Source organism: Engystomops pustulosus, chromosome 7 (genome assembly GCF_040894005.1).
Source record: "Engystomops pustulosus chromosome 7, aEngPut4.maternal, whole genome shotgun sequence".
NCBI classification, from domain to species: domain Eukaryota; kingdom Metazoa; phylum Chordata; class Amphibia; order Anura; family Leptodactylidae; genus Engystomops; species Engystomops pustulosus.
In genome coordinates, this window is record NC_092417.1 from 56,668,875 (window position 1) to 56,684,853 (window position 15,979).

Here is a 15,979-nt window from a genome sequence, read left to right on the forward strand (position 1 = left end):
ACTTTCTTAGCCAAACACAAAGTTAAGGCAAAACCTACACTGGGCTGGAGGGCCAAAGCATTATCAAATTGACCTGCAGTTTGTTTAGTTTCCCCAAATTGCTCTGACAGGTTCTCTTCAAAAAGCATTGGATTGTTAGACCACTGCCACTGTGCAAGCTTTGCCTACAGACATAACATACCTGTGCAAAACCTGCTGAGGCCTCATTAACATAAGAATGTGGTTCTCATGGTTGAAGGTGAAGCCATCACAGCTTCCTAGCAGCTAGCTATAGGAGGTTCTTAACTAAGAGCATCAGCGTCCCTTGATGTTTTTTTTAAACTTGTTTATTTGAACAGAGAAAGTACAAGATCATGTATCTCAACATCCTGTAAGGCAGTTGTCTGAATACAGCGTTATAAGCACAATACAAATCTACTGTTTTCATAGTAGGGCTAGCAATGTCCTGTCTTACATAAAGGAGTTACCTTTACCTTGCAAATCATGTCAAGGTTGTGACCCTTATTTCATCTATATCTATCTTAGCTGTTAATGAGGTACTGGAGGTCTGGATGGCAGCTAAGAGCCGGGCAGATAACTCTTTCAGCGAAGGCTCCGAGTCCTCTGTGGTGGCAGCGGAGGCAGGCGCTGAGGGCGAGGCTGCTGCGTGGCATGTTGGAGAAGGGCCGGAGCCATTTTGGTTACCATGCCAGGCGAACCGCTACAGCTTTGCCAACGTCCCGGAGGCTTTAATTTTGCTTATCCCATTTCTCTAATAGCAGGTGCTCCTTTGATCTTAGGGCCTGAAATGGTGGCGGCTGTCATTCGGCAGGACTAACGGGTAAAGACTGCATTGCAGCGGAGCTCATGTTACATGCGGCTGTTACATGCGTACTGTTACTGACATTAAAGGAGGTTTCCCACAATGCAAAGTTAGGCCCTATCCCTGGGATAGGGCCTAACTTGCTGATCAGTGATGGTCTCAGTGCTGAGACCCCCGCCGATCATGAGAATGAGGGATGTGTCTGACTAATGTAGCAGATGGCCGTGCATGACTGTTCTGCTCCATTAATCTCTATGGAGTTGACGGAGATCTCCAAGTGCAGCGGAACCCCTAGTTCTTGCTATTAGCGGGGGTCTCAGCACCGAGACCCCCACTGATCAGCAAGTTAGGCACTATCCAAGCAATAGGGCCTAACTTTGCTTCATGGGAAAACCCCTTTAAATTTGATAAAAAACTTTTCATGCAATAAATCCTCCACCAGAAGCCTTTCCAGCCCATGTCCTTGATAACCTGCTAATGTCATAGCATCTGCTGAACAATTTAAACTTTTTCACTTATTTTGATAATGATTACAGGTGGCTTATTCCCTTAGCTCTGGGATGCCCCTCTGTAAACAGAAACTAAAATAACCCAAGAATAAGGTTAACCAGTTCTCTGACCCGTGTTATCTCAAGTGTCACAAAGCAAAAGTAGAATTGTATCAGAAAAAGATATAAAGCAAAGTTCTCCTTACTTCAGTAGCATAGTGATGTGATTTGTCTGTAATTTGAGCTCCTTAATGGCGAGGGCAACTGGGTCTCCTTGAGCCTGTGCCTCCTTCACAATGACCCCGATCTCCGTCCAGTCAATCTGATTGGCTAAGGCACTGCGTACAACTTGCAGTGCACGATCCACAATATCCAGGTTCATTTCAATAAGCTCTCCTCTGACTTTATCAACCTCCTGCAAATTCATAAGATAATGTTAAGATATCAAGCAATTTTCCGAAGGCTTAAAATACATGATCGTGCTTGGGTCGTATATCCTGAACCGTGAGGTTGCTGGACCATGAGGTGGCCAGACAGGGAACTGTGCCGGGAACAGGACTACAAGTATTATAGTAACATATGATGCAAGGAATTTCTTCTTATATATCAAAGTTTCTTCAAAAGTTTTTCAACAAACATACATATAACAACACTTAACTTGTGCAAGTATACAAATCAGCCTGGTTATCACAGTAGATTAGAATTAAGGTAAAGGCCATCAAAGAACAAGGGGAGAAAGAATTTGGAGGCATGGGGATTAAAGATAGGGGATGGGGGAAAAGGAAACCACACATCCTTCCTCCTGGCACCTGGATCTATGAGATCCTAGCCCTCAGCTATTTGCACAGGTACAGTACTTGTCAATTCCAGAAAGCGAAAAGGGGCAATAAAGGAGGACCAGTGGAAGAAAGTCTTCTGGGAACGTGCAGCTCCCTTTGGATCTGTGTTCAGGAGACTCTCCATCCGGTGTAGTTCGTTGACCTGTCCCAAACATTAATGCAGTTAAGGGGGCTCAGTGGAACGCCAGGATGCAAGCCTTAGATGCATTAAGAAGGTGACACATCAATTCCTATACGTGCCAAGGGAGTGTTCTTGGTGGTGCAATAAAACGCAAGCTTTGTTATCCTGACGGGGCCCTTTGGATATTAGTGCCCTTTGAAAATGCCAGGAGGGTGGTCACATGGAGCAACTAATTTCTCTCGCCTGCGCCGTCTCTCACCCATCACAAAGTAACAGGCTCTAAAGTGCACAGCCTCTATCCACTGCCTGAAGAACGACAAAATCACCCCTGAGAGGGAAGACTGGATAGACCAAAATCGGTGTAACAGGGGATCCTGCAGGGGACAGAGTGGCCCTGGACCTGCAGTTCTTAAAAGTTAACAGGGTGGCATAAATAGAGGGGGGAGTGGCTAACTTACCCCCTACCTAGGGATGACTTAGTAAGGGGATGTTGAAAAAGTAACCCAGGCTTTTGAGTCTGTGTCTTGTCAGTAATTGTACTCAGGTGTGAGGCATAGTACTGTGTGACATTAGGGTGCGTCAATCCCCCTGCACCCTTAGAGCAGTGGAGGGTCTTCCTTTTTAGTCTCAGAGGTTTATTGGATCAAATGAAAGCAGAGAACACACTCTTTACTGAGGAGAGAAAGGAAGAGGAGATATTGACGGTCAAACCTAGAAGGGCTAAAGGAAACGATCCCTATCCTACTGAACCATGGAAAAAAAAAGCCTCCCGACAACCTCTGGAGATCAGTTTTGAAACCTAGCAGCAAGGAGTTCCTTCTTCCCCACAGAACAGCAATGATTTTGGAGGTTATGCAGCGGCTCCTTGCATTATATAACAATGATGCTTGGCGTCGTATCCCTGACACAATAATTGCTCTGAGCTTCACAGACTAAGCGTTGTCATCTATTTTAGCCCTAACATGGCACCATCATAAAGGCACACATACCTGAGCAAGATGCAGAGATTCCAGCCTCTGTTCATGGTCTTTACGGACATTTTCCAATTTCTTCAGTGCTTGTTTTTCCTGTTGGAGACCAGAAACCAAAGCTTAAGCGGCAGATTTGAAAATGTTCTACAATGTTACACAGCATGTTGGACATGTAAAATGACATGCACCTGATGCAGGGCTTTCAGGTCTATCTTCTGGCCTTCCAGCTTGGAGTAGAATTCATCAACAGCCTTAAAATAGAAAAACATGTTTTATTTTTTGAGTCAGATTTGTGTGTAAATGAGGTATACTGTATGTAATTGTAACATGCAATACAGTAAAAAGCGGAAAATGCCTCTTCAACATCCACATCCCCTGCAGCAGCTCTGGACTGAGCGTTTGCATCAAACTGAAAGGCGATGACGTCAACCTAGGTTATGCCTCAGAATAGAGAACAGAAGCAGCATCGTACTCTATGCTGGCCGCACCCATGAACAAAATGATTTATCTATGGCAAAGAATATGCATCAAAATACTAGTAAGTAATAGTGGTACCCACTTCTTGACATAAAAGAATAGATATTAACCCCCTCCGTTCTTCATCTAGTAGCTACTAGTAGAAAAGTTCAACTACAAATACACCATGTCAACTCACCTTATCAAAAGTGTCAAATTCCACATATGGGCAGTTTACATACTGTGTGAAGAGAAACGGGTGAAATTCTTCATATCTAAAAAAAAAAAAACAGAAAAAAAAAAGGATTTGAGCACTGATGGTTTTCTTGCGTTTACCACCTCCCCAAGAGTGTATTTTTCAACATTATCTTTAGGTCTATATTTCCCAGAAAGTTCTGAGAGTATGTAACCCCCAGAGCATTCTAGGAACTCTAGTATCGCAACCCATAAAGCGCCACACTTTTGGACCAAGTACTTCTACTTATGTAGATGCTCGGGCTATGCTCACGTCAAAATATCTTCAGAGGCTTTATCTGGCTCCAGGCTTGGTTTCTTCTCTCTCTTTTGGATAATGTAGCCCTGTGAGACATAAATAGACACTAACATGTTTAACAAGATGCATAGCTAGTGTATCACCACAGTCCCATGTGGCTTGGTAATAGAACAACAACTCCCATCTGCTGCATTACAAGTATAACTATGATATAACAGAAATAGCCACATGCACAATATGTTGGATCCTAAGAGTGTTGAAGATTTAACAAAATATTTAACAAAAATATGTTACCTTTCCCTTAAAATGCAATGTATTGTCCATGTACTCTTCAGCCTTTTTTAAAGCTGCGTGGACCATTTCCAGATCTGGAAATAAATAAAAAGGTTAACACAATCAATACTGAAAAGACACAACCACAACATGCATAATGTCCACAGTGCAAACAATCACTTGCACTACCTTTATATCTGTCCACCTGGCAGGATACATGAGCCTATGAGGCTCTGGCCTCCATTAACAGCTATGAAGCCCATTGTCCCTCAGGCTCATTTGTATAATTTTTTTAAAGTCTTTTTTTTGTAAAAAAAAAGAAAAAGTACATGAGAAGCTAAAATAAGAGCAGATCCTACCATAGGGGGCACACAACAGCAGGTCAGTGTGCTTGCCTTACAATATTGGACCTGGTGGTAGATTTCCTTTAACTGGCATGGGAGGCATCTCAACATCTCAGTACAGTGCAATGTATGGTATTATTGCCAAAGTAGAAATGCCCCACATGTCACAAAAGACCGAGGGGCTCCTAATTCAGTAGGTGTATAGGTCATAAAGGTCAAAACAGCAAGGTAAACCAACAGCAAGGAAGGAGCACTCCAGAAAATAACCATTTGCAATTTATTCACTCATGAATAAATCAACCACGGCTAAGATTAGACCCGTGTTAAAGAGAACCCATCAGGCAAATTAACCCCCGAAACTAAATATTTTTTAATGAACTGCCATTAGAAAGCATTGCCTCTATCCCTTCATTGTCCCTCTACATGCCTGTAAACTTCAGCAATGATGTCCTAAAGCTGTATGCAAATGACCTGTGAAATGTCCAATGAGTCATTAGCATATTCAAGCTGTCCAGCTTATTCATGAGTGGGAGGTACAGCCACACCCCAAGTGCTTGACTGACAGCCCGTATAATGATGTGAGGCATGATGGTGAAATGTCTCCTCCATGTGCTTCCTAGTGTTGGCGCCCCCTGCAGTCTCTGTGTGTATGAGATACTTCTATACACATGACTGACAGTCTGTATAATGGTGTGAGGTATAATGGTGTAATGGCTCCCCCTCATTTACATAATAAGTAAAAGATGATGTTATAATGATTAAATGTATGAATTGACTAGATAAAGGCTGGGATGGAATCCATGCGAGTTGCTCCAACAGGTAGAGGTAACAGAAATGGTGACAGAAACCTGATGACAGGTGTCCTTTAAGCAGACTCCAATCCCCTAGGGGTGGTGACACACATAGCATTTTAGGCAGTTTTTAGTTTTTTGAAACCGCACGCGTTTTTGACAAGCTTGAATTAAGATAATTGGTCAAACCTGTCAAAAATGCACGCGGTTTTTACGATCTGAAAACGTACTAACTAAAAACTAAAAACAGATAAAAAACGCCATGTGTGTCACCACCCTGAGGCTCTGTTCAAACGCAGCACATAAATTGCATTAAGAAATACTATTCAAAGGCATGCAGGGGAGGGGCTTGGCACGATTGTAGATGCGTTTCCAGTGAAACACTTGAGATTAGGAACCACCTCCATGCATTGTTAACATGCAAAACACATGGTGCATGTTCCTGATCACAAGAGTTTCAGTGGAAATACCAAGCCAAGCTTCTATCCACAGCCTTTGAATTGGGTTTCACATTCATACACTGAGTGTGAACGAAGTATCGGCTGAATGGAGGTGTAAACTTGGCAAGCCTGTACCATTGGTAAATAAATGGTCGATATGTTCTGCAGTGCCAATTCCTTGCTGTTTGTTTACCTAGAGGAGTAGATCTAGCGGCCATGTTTGAGAGATGCACCTGCACTTTGAGAGAAAGGATTCCATTTTCCACTGTGGTTAATATTATAACTACATCAAAACATAAAAGGTCAAATCAATTAAATATCTAGAATTAGTCACCTGAGTCCCCTGTCAGTTGGTCAACCTTGACATTGCTGGACAACCCAGATTCAAGCAGACAATGCTCTATGAGGGTAGCACCATATGCTGTGCAAAAACAAGGGAAAGTTACACACTGAATATTTCCATGTCAATCCATTACTAGGGTCTGTAAAGATACTTACGTAGATGGGGATTAAGGACCCTCTTCAGCTGATCTCCTTTTTGAGCGTTTTCTAAAATTTCTTTCAGTCTAATCAAAAATTGAGAATCAAGGCAATACATAGTTAAAGTTAGTTAATAGTTTCGTAACGGAATCAAAGTGCACTTGGGCGGCCCGCGGCCGATCTCTTATGTGTTTCTATGCAAACGCGTGCGATCGGCATTCAGCGCCCGGTGTCCTGCATTTACACAATACAAGATACCAGGTGCTGATTGTTGATCACATGCATTTGCATAGAAACGCATATGTGACCGCCCCGTGCTTTGATTCCGTTACGAGACGGAATCAAAATGCTAACGTGTGACACCACCCTAAAGTAGAACGCTGAGAAATTCATATTGCTTCTTTTGAAATGGTAACAAACCTTTCATCAATTTCTAAAGTGAGAATACTCTTTCATGATGGACGACACAAACATAAAACATATTGTATATGAAAGGAGAAATCTCAGAACAGAAACATACTGGGGGTCATTTACTAAGGGCCCGATTCGCGTTTTCCCGACGTGTTTCCCGACTATTCCCGATTTGCCCCGGGATTTTGGCGCACGCGATCGGATTGTGGCGCATCGGTGCCAGCATGCGCGCGACGATGTTTATGTACTCTTTAAAGAATTACAAACTAGTACTAAAATATTCTAGATATATAAACTAAAAATTACACGCTGTAGCAATCGAAAAGTTAACATGACCTGTGAAACCTCACCTTTCTATTGTGAGCAGCGGTTCTCGGGCTTTGGCGTTATCCACAGGGTAATGTTCTCGAACTGCAAATTTTACATCATCAGCCTCATCTGTGCGGAACCTTAGGATGTTCAGGATGAGATACTCATGGTCTGTGAGGACGATGTTCCCCTGGCAAAACCAAATTAAAGGGATTGTCCAAGATTTGGATGATAAAAAGATTTAGCTTTTACTACTCAAACATTGTTACTTTTGCCTATGACCTCCTATTTATATTACAGGCCAAGTTCCATTAATCTGTATCTGTTTTATATCATGCAGTGATTTTACCAGCCGCAGCATGAAAGGGGTATTCTCATTTCAGCAAATAAATGTTATGGTTTGTATATTGAAAAGTTGTACCATTTTCCAATATACTTTCTGTATCAATTGCTCACGGTTTTCTAGATCTCTGCTTGCTGTCATTCTATAGGAAGCTTCATTATTTACTTTTAGGCCGCCGTCACACGTACTGCTAAGCGTCCGTCATAACGCGATGCTAGCGCACAGGGGGAGGACCTCGGCCCGAACGCACATGCGTTTCCAGGGAAACGCATGCGATTGTTAAGCCGATCGCATGCGTTTCTTTGGAAACGCATGTGCGTTCGGGCCGAGGACCTCCTCCTGTGCGCTAGCGTCACGTTATGAACGGACGCTTGGCGGTACGTGTGACCGCGGCCTCAGTGGTCAGAAATCTGACCATGGTCACACAGGAGCACGGCTCGTTATAACACACAGCTCTGATTACTCTCTACGATACTAACGAGCCGTGCACCTGTGTGACCATGGTCAGATTTCTGTCTACTAGAAGTAAATAATGAAGCTATATGAAGCGAATGAAGCTCCTATAGAATGAAAGCAAGCAGAGCTCTAAAAACTGTGAGGAATTGATACAGAAAGTATATTAGAAAACTGGACAAATTTTTATCATGCAAAAATTAACAGTAATTTGCCAATATGAGAATACCCCTATAGGCAGCAAGGCAAGGGGACAGGTTGTTTGCAAAAATGATCTCTATGGGATTTCCTCAAAAATAGGTTCCCAGCAGTTACAGGACAAGCAGCCCTCATGACTTCCTTTTGAGCCTAATATATTTCATTCATCTTACCCTGTCATACAGCTCCACAATAAGATGATAAGCAGCATCGTCTGAACCAAACTGGAAGTCCACAATCCTGTCCACTCCAAGCTGTTTGATGCTGACCAGTCTCCTGGATCGTAGATGTTTTCTGCACTGTAAAGACACAAAGTCCATTAAAAGTTGTCAAATGGAAAGAATGACAAATAGGATGAGGGAAACAGCGAAAAACAGTAAATTGGATGTGCGAAGAGACTGGATATTACATATAGGCAAGCTGGCTCCAGGTTTAAATAGGCTCCTGGGCGACAAAGTTTTAGGGTGATGTCACATGTTGGCATTTTGATTCCGTTTTGTAACGGTATCAAAAAGCACTGGGGCGACCTGAGGCTAATCGCATATGCCTTTGTATGCAAACGCATGCGAGCTGCAATCAGCGCCCAATATCTCGCATTTACCCAACGCAAGACACCGGGCGCTGATTGCCAATTGCATGCGTTTGCATAGAAACGCATATGCGATCGGCTGCGGGCCTTCCGAGTGAGTTTTGATTCCGTTACAAAGTGGAATCAAAATGCTAACGTGTGCAATCACCCTTAATGGGCCCCTTATCAGAAAACTCACATCCCGGCTCCACACCACCTCCCACAAGTAGCCACTCTGTCCCTCCCCCCGTAACCCCACTGTCCCTCCCTCGCAGTAGCCACACTGTCCCCCCCCAGGTAGCCATGGTGTCCCACTCCTTCTGCTTGGCCACTCTAGGAGAAAAAGAAAACTTACTCTTCCTTGCTCCCCCAAAGCAGCCACCTACTTTCTTCAGCATGAGCCCACTGTACTCGCCAGCCCTGAAACCAGCACACATGATGACATGATCATGCGTGCCGGCTTCAGAGCTGTAGCATACAGTGGAGCGCCCCACTTCAGGGGAGCAAGGAAAGGCAAGTTGTACATTGTGCCCCTATGTTGTGCTCCAGACAAGCGGAGAATAGGGACTGATAACAAGAGGAGCCGGAAGGTGATCATTTATACTAGTGTCTTAAAGCAACACTGGTACAATTGATCCGGGGCAAAAAATGGGCCACATTAACACCCTTGGGCCCCGGCACTTGCCTGGGTAAGCCTGGCGCTGGGCCTGCATATAGGGGAAAGGACCTGGAGCAGGCAATCTGCTGACATGTAAATATATCACAGGTGTTGCCCAATAATTGATAATTTTTTGTCTAATGAGAAGTTAAACAATTTTCCCAATATACTTTCTGCATTATTTGCTCCTGGTTTACTATATCCCTTCATGATGTCATTCTATAGGAAGATTCACTGTTTACTTCCAAGGAGGGGGAGGTGCTGAGGAAGCAGGGGAGGGAGAGACACTGTAATAGCCTGTGAAACTGCAGAAAGGGGTGGCTCTGGGAACACCCTCAGGAGCCCTTCAGACTCATTATTTTAATCCTTGATTTTAGAAAGAAGGAGGCCATGGATAATAATATGAGTATTACCACAGTCATGGTGCCTGGATCTATGGGTAAGTGTCCCTGTTTTATCATGATGGATTTTGATGGTAGATTTCCTTTATACAGTGAAGGTACCAAGAGTCTGACCCCCTGATGATCACCTGTTCTATGGATGGAAAACCTGGAAACCCTTTGAAAGCTAGTTCCCATTCTCCTTGCACTTATGGGATTAGTATAAAATAAGCATCCCAGGTATAGGTGCAGCATTTAGTGTACCAGTTATCACACAAGGAACCAAGCTGTAGTGCGAAAGTGACAGGAGATTGATAAAGTGGATGCAAGATACTGAAGACGGGAGATAGAAACAATAAAGTAGGAAAGAAGCTGATTTGTTCAAACCTTCATAGCAAACCCAGATGGCATCATGTTTTTGGGCCACTCAAATTCTGTGGTGTGGATCCTGATCCCAGACTCCACAAGGAGAATGGCTTTGGAGTCCGGCCTGGAGGAAAGAAGTAAAGGAAGGGGAGTTTCACATGAAGAATATTTTATCTTATTACCATTCTGTAGCGTGAAGGAGATTTCTTGCCTTGTCTGACATAACCATTGGAAATGCCTTAACTGTCTGTAGGTAAGGGAACCCCCGACCCTCCTGATGAGGCCAGCCATCAAGTACAGCTCCGGGCAGTCACTTATTAGGGTGCTATGTATACAGCAATGCATGCTACCCATACATGTCACTGTGCCCTCTAAAATTCAGTGAGATCAGGGGATCTAAAGTGTGCACAAGTGTCTGGATTCCCTCAACAGGCAACGTCAGGGGAATAAACTGACTGAGCATGTTGGATTCTAACATGCCCACTCCTTTGTTCTCACAGAAGGAGGTTTGGATAGCATCTTCTTATCCCCTCTCCTATTAAATAAAATCTACATCACAACCAAACATCATAAACCAGGGACACTTACTCATACTCAAGCACCGTGACTGTGGTAATCGCCTTATATTTGTTATCCCTGGCCTACTTCCTTCTAAAATCACCTTTACCATTACCAGAGCCCCTCTGTAGCTTCACAGGCTGTTACACTGTCTACCCGTCCCCCATGCTCCCCTGTGATTTCCCCCACAACAGAAGGAATCTAAATGACACAGTGTAAGCTAGAGCACGGAGGGGCTCTGGTAATGCCCCCTCAGAGCCCTTTGGCTCATTAGCATTATTTTCAAAGTTGACTTTAGAAGGTGGGGGACCATGGATAACAAAGAAAAGAAGATTACCACAGTAACAGTGCCTGGATCTCCAAGTAGGTGTCCCTTGGTAATCATGCCTGATTTTGACGGTAGATTTCCTTAAAGGGTTTAACCATCACTGGCCAATGTAACGCACCTTAGCGTTTACATGTAGTGTAAGAGAACATGCCAAGTAAACAGACAGGGAAGACCACAGTGGTGCTGCCGGAATAACAGGCGATGGTACGGGATGTATTTTATCCCAATTTCTTCCTTTGGCCAAGGTTTCCTTTCACTTCCATCGCTCCCACTGCCCAGACAACTGCAACTCTGACACCTTCTAATGGAAGTGTCTCCACATCTAATGCCCGTACACATCACCCATATGTCTGCCACCATGTGAGTATCTGCACTTCTTTGGATAAACTTTATTCATGTTTATCTACACAGACATATGGCAACACATTGTATAGCAGTGCATTAATGCCGACCACTTACTTCTGCAGGCGGATGAGGTAGGTCTTGGTGTCCACATCATACACATTGTTCACTCTCATGCCCAGCAGGCTGCAAAACAAGAAGCCACAGTGATTATTATAGTAATGCTGCCTCCATTACTATGCATTATTATGTCCTGCCGGCACTGCCCCAGTCACCTGTCACTGAGCTCTGAGATGACAGCCCGGATGTCTATAGTATTATATCTACTCTTCATGTTCTCCTCAGCTTCAGTCACTTTCCCCACAGCCGGGACTCTCTGCCTCACATGCGCACATAAGAACGGGTGCCCGGCAGGCTCAGTTCTGGACAGCGTTTCTGAAAGGGTTTAGCGACCTCTTCTGGCACAATGTAGAACCGCATGTAAACTGCACAAGTGTTTTCAGTTGTCACCAGCAGGAGGCGGTCGCGCTGCCCGATGTCACATCCATAACATTTTCTTTTACATGAAAATAATCATCCACATTGTAAAATAGAATCAATGTTATCATTTCTGAGACTGATAAATTATTATATATAATTATAAAGAGGCAGGAGCTGCACTGGTTAATAATAATAATAATGTGATTTTATTATAAAACAGTTATAAGCAGAAGATTGAGAATATTCCAGTGAAGTCAGGGATAAAATGTCAGTGTGTACAGTAAGTGACCGCGGAGATGCATCCAATCATTATAGAGACGCAGACTGAATACATTTATATAATTATTATTAATAATACAGATACAAGCGGCCACTAATTATTCTGATGAGATAAATGAAGTAATAAATTGTATGCATTTGTATTGGCTAAAAAGTCAGTGTGCCGCTGTATTGCCCAGGCTGCTCTACACTGGCTATTCACAGGCGCGGTCCCACTACTGATCGGCATGGGGGTTTTGACCTGCTCCGTTTCCGACCTGGGCCGGTTCACCCCTCCTTAGACAACCTGGTGGTTCCGAGCTCCCCCGGTGTCACCATATTGATACCGAACTTAGTGCGGACACCCGATCGACATAGCACAGGGTAGACCAGAACTCCTGGACTCAAGTGATCCGACTGCCTCAGCCTCCCAGGTAGCTGGGATTACAGGCACACGCCACCGCGCCCGGCGACTGCACAGGCGGCTCCCATAAACTAGAGGCTGCGATGTGTGTGACGTCACCGGAGCAACAGTGACACCTAGTGCTGGAGATGTGCACTGCTACTGCTGACTGCTCCAATGTGCTAGAGACCTCAGCACCAGCGACACCTAGTGCTAGAGATGTGCACTGCTACTGCTGACTGCTCCAGTGTGCTAGAGACCTCAGCACCAGCGACACCTAGTGCTAGAGATGTGCACTGCTACTGCTGACTGCTCCAGTGTGCTAGAGACCTCAGCACCAGCGACACCTAGTGCTGGAGATGTGCACTGCTACTGCTGACTGCTCCAGTGTGCTAGAGGCCTCAGCACCAGCGACACCTAGTGCTGGAGATGTGCACTGCTACTGCTGACTGCTCCAGTGTGCTAGAGGCCTCAGCACCAGCGACAACTAGTGAGAATAATTGTAACTTTCACTCTTGTTTCACTTCTGCAGCCACTGGTATACAGATGCCTAGCACACCAGCGACACTCAGGGAGGGAAATGATAACTACAGCTGGAAAACAAGGGGTCACAGAAATCAATGACAGGACTTCATACAGGAGGTATGGGCGAGTTTGGCCTTTGGTGTCTGAGGGGCTCATGCCCGCCCATACCTGGGCTCTATATGAAGATCCGCCATCAGTCTTTAACCCCTTAATGACCACCCTATCAGCTTTCTACAGTGGTCATTAAGGGTACTTCTGACGTGCTGCCTTTCTACAGTGGCGCATCAGAAGAATATTGTGGGACATTGGGTCTCGCTGGTGCCGGTGTAGGGTTGTGACATCACAACCCAGACCCGCTAGTAACACCCAGGATTGGGAAAACTCTGATCCCGGTTGTTTAACCCCTTACACACCACGGTCAAACATGACTGTGGTGTGTAAGTGTGTCCCCCATGGATCAGACATCCCCCCCGGTCAGGCGTGTGCCCCTGAGGCTGCCGGGCTCCTCTTCACACCAGGTTCCGCCTCCTGGTAGGACCTGGCCGTAAGCAGCATGTTACGTAGGCTTCATTCACACGCATATACACCCAACGTTATTACGTCGTATATAGTCCCCCATAGGCCGGCAATGGGCGTAGGCACTGTACCGTTCCATACCCAGGGAAAATATAGGACATGTCCTATCTTTCCCTGGAATACGGCACCATGCGCCATATTTCTCCATGGAGAGAGGCGGGGTGAGCAGCATCCTTCTCCTGGGCACCGACGTGTGCCCGCCGTGCTACGGTACGGACGGGCACACGTTCATGTGAATTTACCTTTACATTGTACACTACAATAGAAGTGTATTGCATTGTAAGGTCTTGAACAAGTGATCTGATGAATGCTTGTTCAAGACCAAGAGTAGAAAAGTTAAAAAAAAAAAATATGAAAATCATTTTATATAAATAAAATAAAAAGTCCCCTAATCATCGCAATTACATCTAAAATCCAAATAAAGTATATAAAACACAAAAAAGTACATACTGTATATACTCGTGTATAAGCCAAAAAATGTGCTGAAAATCCTCACCTCGACTTATACACGAGACGATACAAATTGTCAAAACATGGCCGCGCCCCGCAGCCTGATACAGAAGAAGACAGGCGCGGAAGTCAGAAGAGGAGCCGCACTGACATTGGGGGAGCTGCACTGCACATCGGGCCACCGGAGGGTGAGTATATAAGTTTGGAGTTTTTTTTATGCTGGGCTGGGTGTATACTACTGGAGGCAGGCTGGGATGGCTGTATACTACTGGGGGCAGGCTGGGCTGGCTGTATACTACTGGGGGCAGGCTGGGCTGGCTGTATACTACAGGGGGAAGGGGGCTGGCTGTATACTACAGGGGGCAGGCTGGGCTGGCTGTATACTACAGGGGGCAGGCTGGGCTGGCTGTATACTACAGGGGGAAGGCTGGGCTGGCTGTATACTACTGGGGGGGGGGGCAGGCTGGGCTGGCTGTATATAACTGGGGGCAGGCTGGGCTGGCTGTATACTATAGGGGGCAGGGTGGGCTGGCTGTATACTACTGGGGGCAGGCTGGCCTGGCTGTTTATTACTGGGGGCAGGCTGGCCTGGCTGTATACTACTGGGGGCAGGCTGGGCTGGCTGTATATTACTGGGGGCAGGCTGGGCTGGCTGTATACTACAGGGGGCAGGCTGGCTATATATTACAGGGGGAAGGCTTTTTCCAAGAAGAAGAATTTTTCCAAACATTTGCCAAATTTTCATTTTTTTCCAGAATGAAACGCATGAAGTACAATGTGTCTCGAGAAAACTATCTCAAAATCACCTGGATATGTTAAAGCGTTGCGAAGTTATAACCAATTATCGTGATACATATCGTGACTCAGATTCGAAAAATCGAGTCTGATCATTAAGCTGAAAACAAGCGTCTGTGATAATAGGTAAAAAATCCCCTCAATACTCACCTTTGGATTCTTCTTCCCGGCCCCACAGCTCTGTCTTCTCCTTCCGGCCTGGGCGCACACACTATGACGCAGCGGTGTCGCGGCTGCGTGATGTCACAGTGTATGCACCGTGTGTGCCAGAAGAGAAGAATATGGAGCTGCGGGGTCGGGAGCACAAGCTGAAGGTGAGTGTTGAGAGTTTTTTTTCAAGAGGGCCATGCTGTATACATTTAATTAATAGGGGGGTGATCTCCGCTGGCTTTGGGAGTGGTCCGGCGTTTGTTGTGTACAGCGCAGCGGTGTTAGTTAGCGCTATTGGAGGTTTCTGATAACGCTATCATTGTAACACTGCTGCGTTCATTTTAGCACTAGCAGCTCCTAATGCCGTTTTTTAGAGTTACAGGTCCTCTTTAAGTCCTAACATCAGGGCACATGTTCTTTTGGATGCTTAATCCCCCATTGACAGTGATTATTATAGTAATGCTGCCTCCATTACTATGCATTATTATGTCCTGCCGGCACTGCCCCAGTCACCTGTCACTGAGCTCTGAGATGACAGCCCGGATGTCTATGGTATTATATCTACTCTTCATGTTCTCCTCAGCTACAGTCACTTTCCCCACAGCCGGGACTCTGCCTCACATGCGCACATAAGAACGGGTGCCCGGCAGGCTCAGTTCTGGACAGCATTTCTGAAAGGGTTTAGCGACCTCTTCTGGCACAATGTAGAACCGCATGTAAACTGCACAAGTGTTTTCAGTTGTCACCAGCAGGAGGCGGTCGCGCTGCCCGATGTCACATCCATAACATTTTCTTTTACATGAAAATAATCATCCACATTGTAAAATAGAATCAATGTTATCATTTCTGAGACTGATAAATTCTTATATATAATTATAAAGAGGCAGGAGCTGCACTGGTTAATAATAATAATAATAATGTGATTTTATT

At 45.0% G+C, this 15,979-nt stretch overlaps 1 protein-coding gene across 4 annotated transcripts in view; it reads right to left on the reverse strand.

Moving 5' to 3' along the window:
- Nucleotides 1–15,657, reverse strand: part of NEMF (nuclear export mediator factor) — a 30,021-nt gene extending 14,364 nt beyond the window's left edge. For 2 of the 4 annotated variants that reach the window (XR_011848862.1, XM_072116008.1), the window contains exons 1-13: nt 11,688–11,931; nt 11,530–11,598; nt 10,206–10,308; nt 8,386–8,511; nt 7,260–7,408; nt 6,517–6,584; nt 6,353–6,439; nt 4,465–4,538; nt 4,186–4,256; nt 3,877–3,952; nt 3,410–3,472; nt 3,240–3,317; nt 1,497–1,705 (exon numbers count right to left, since the gene is read on the reverse strand). Coding sequence is in view for 3 of the 4 variants with exons in the window: in XM_072116008.1 (XP_071972109.1) it covers nt 1,497–1,705; nt 3,240–3,317; nt 3,410–3,472; nt 3,877–3,952; nt 4,186–4,256; nt 4,465–4,538; nt 6,353–6,439; nt 6,517–6,584; nt 7,260–7,408; nt 8,386–8,511; nt 10,206–10,308; nt 11,530–11,598; nt 11,688–11,746 (1,232 nt within the window). In the remaining variant the exon portion in view is untranslated. Of the gene's footprint in view, nt 1–1,496; nt 1,706–3,239; nt 3,318–3,409; nt 3,473–3,876; nt 3,953–4,185; nt 4,257–4,464; nt 4,539–6,352; nt 6,440–6,516; nt 6,585–7,259; nt 7,409–8,385; nt 8,512–10,205; nt 10,309–11,529; nt 11,599–11,687; nt 11,932–15,562 lie in introns of those variants that run through there. The other 2 variants (XM_072116007.1, XM_072116006.1) reach the window with 2 other exon arrangements.
- Nucleotides 15,658–15,979: the final 322 nt, after the last annotated feature.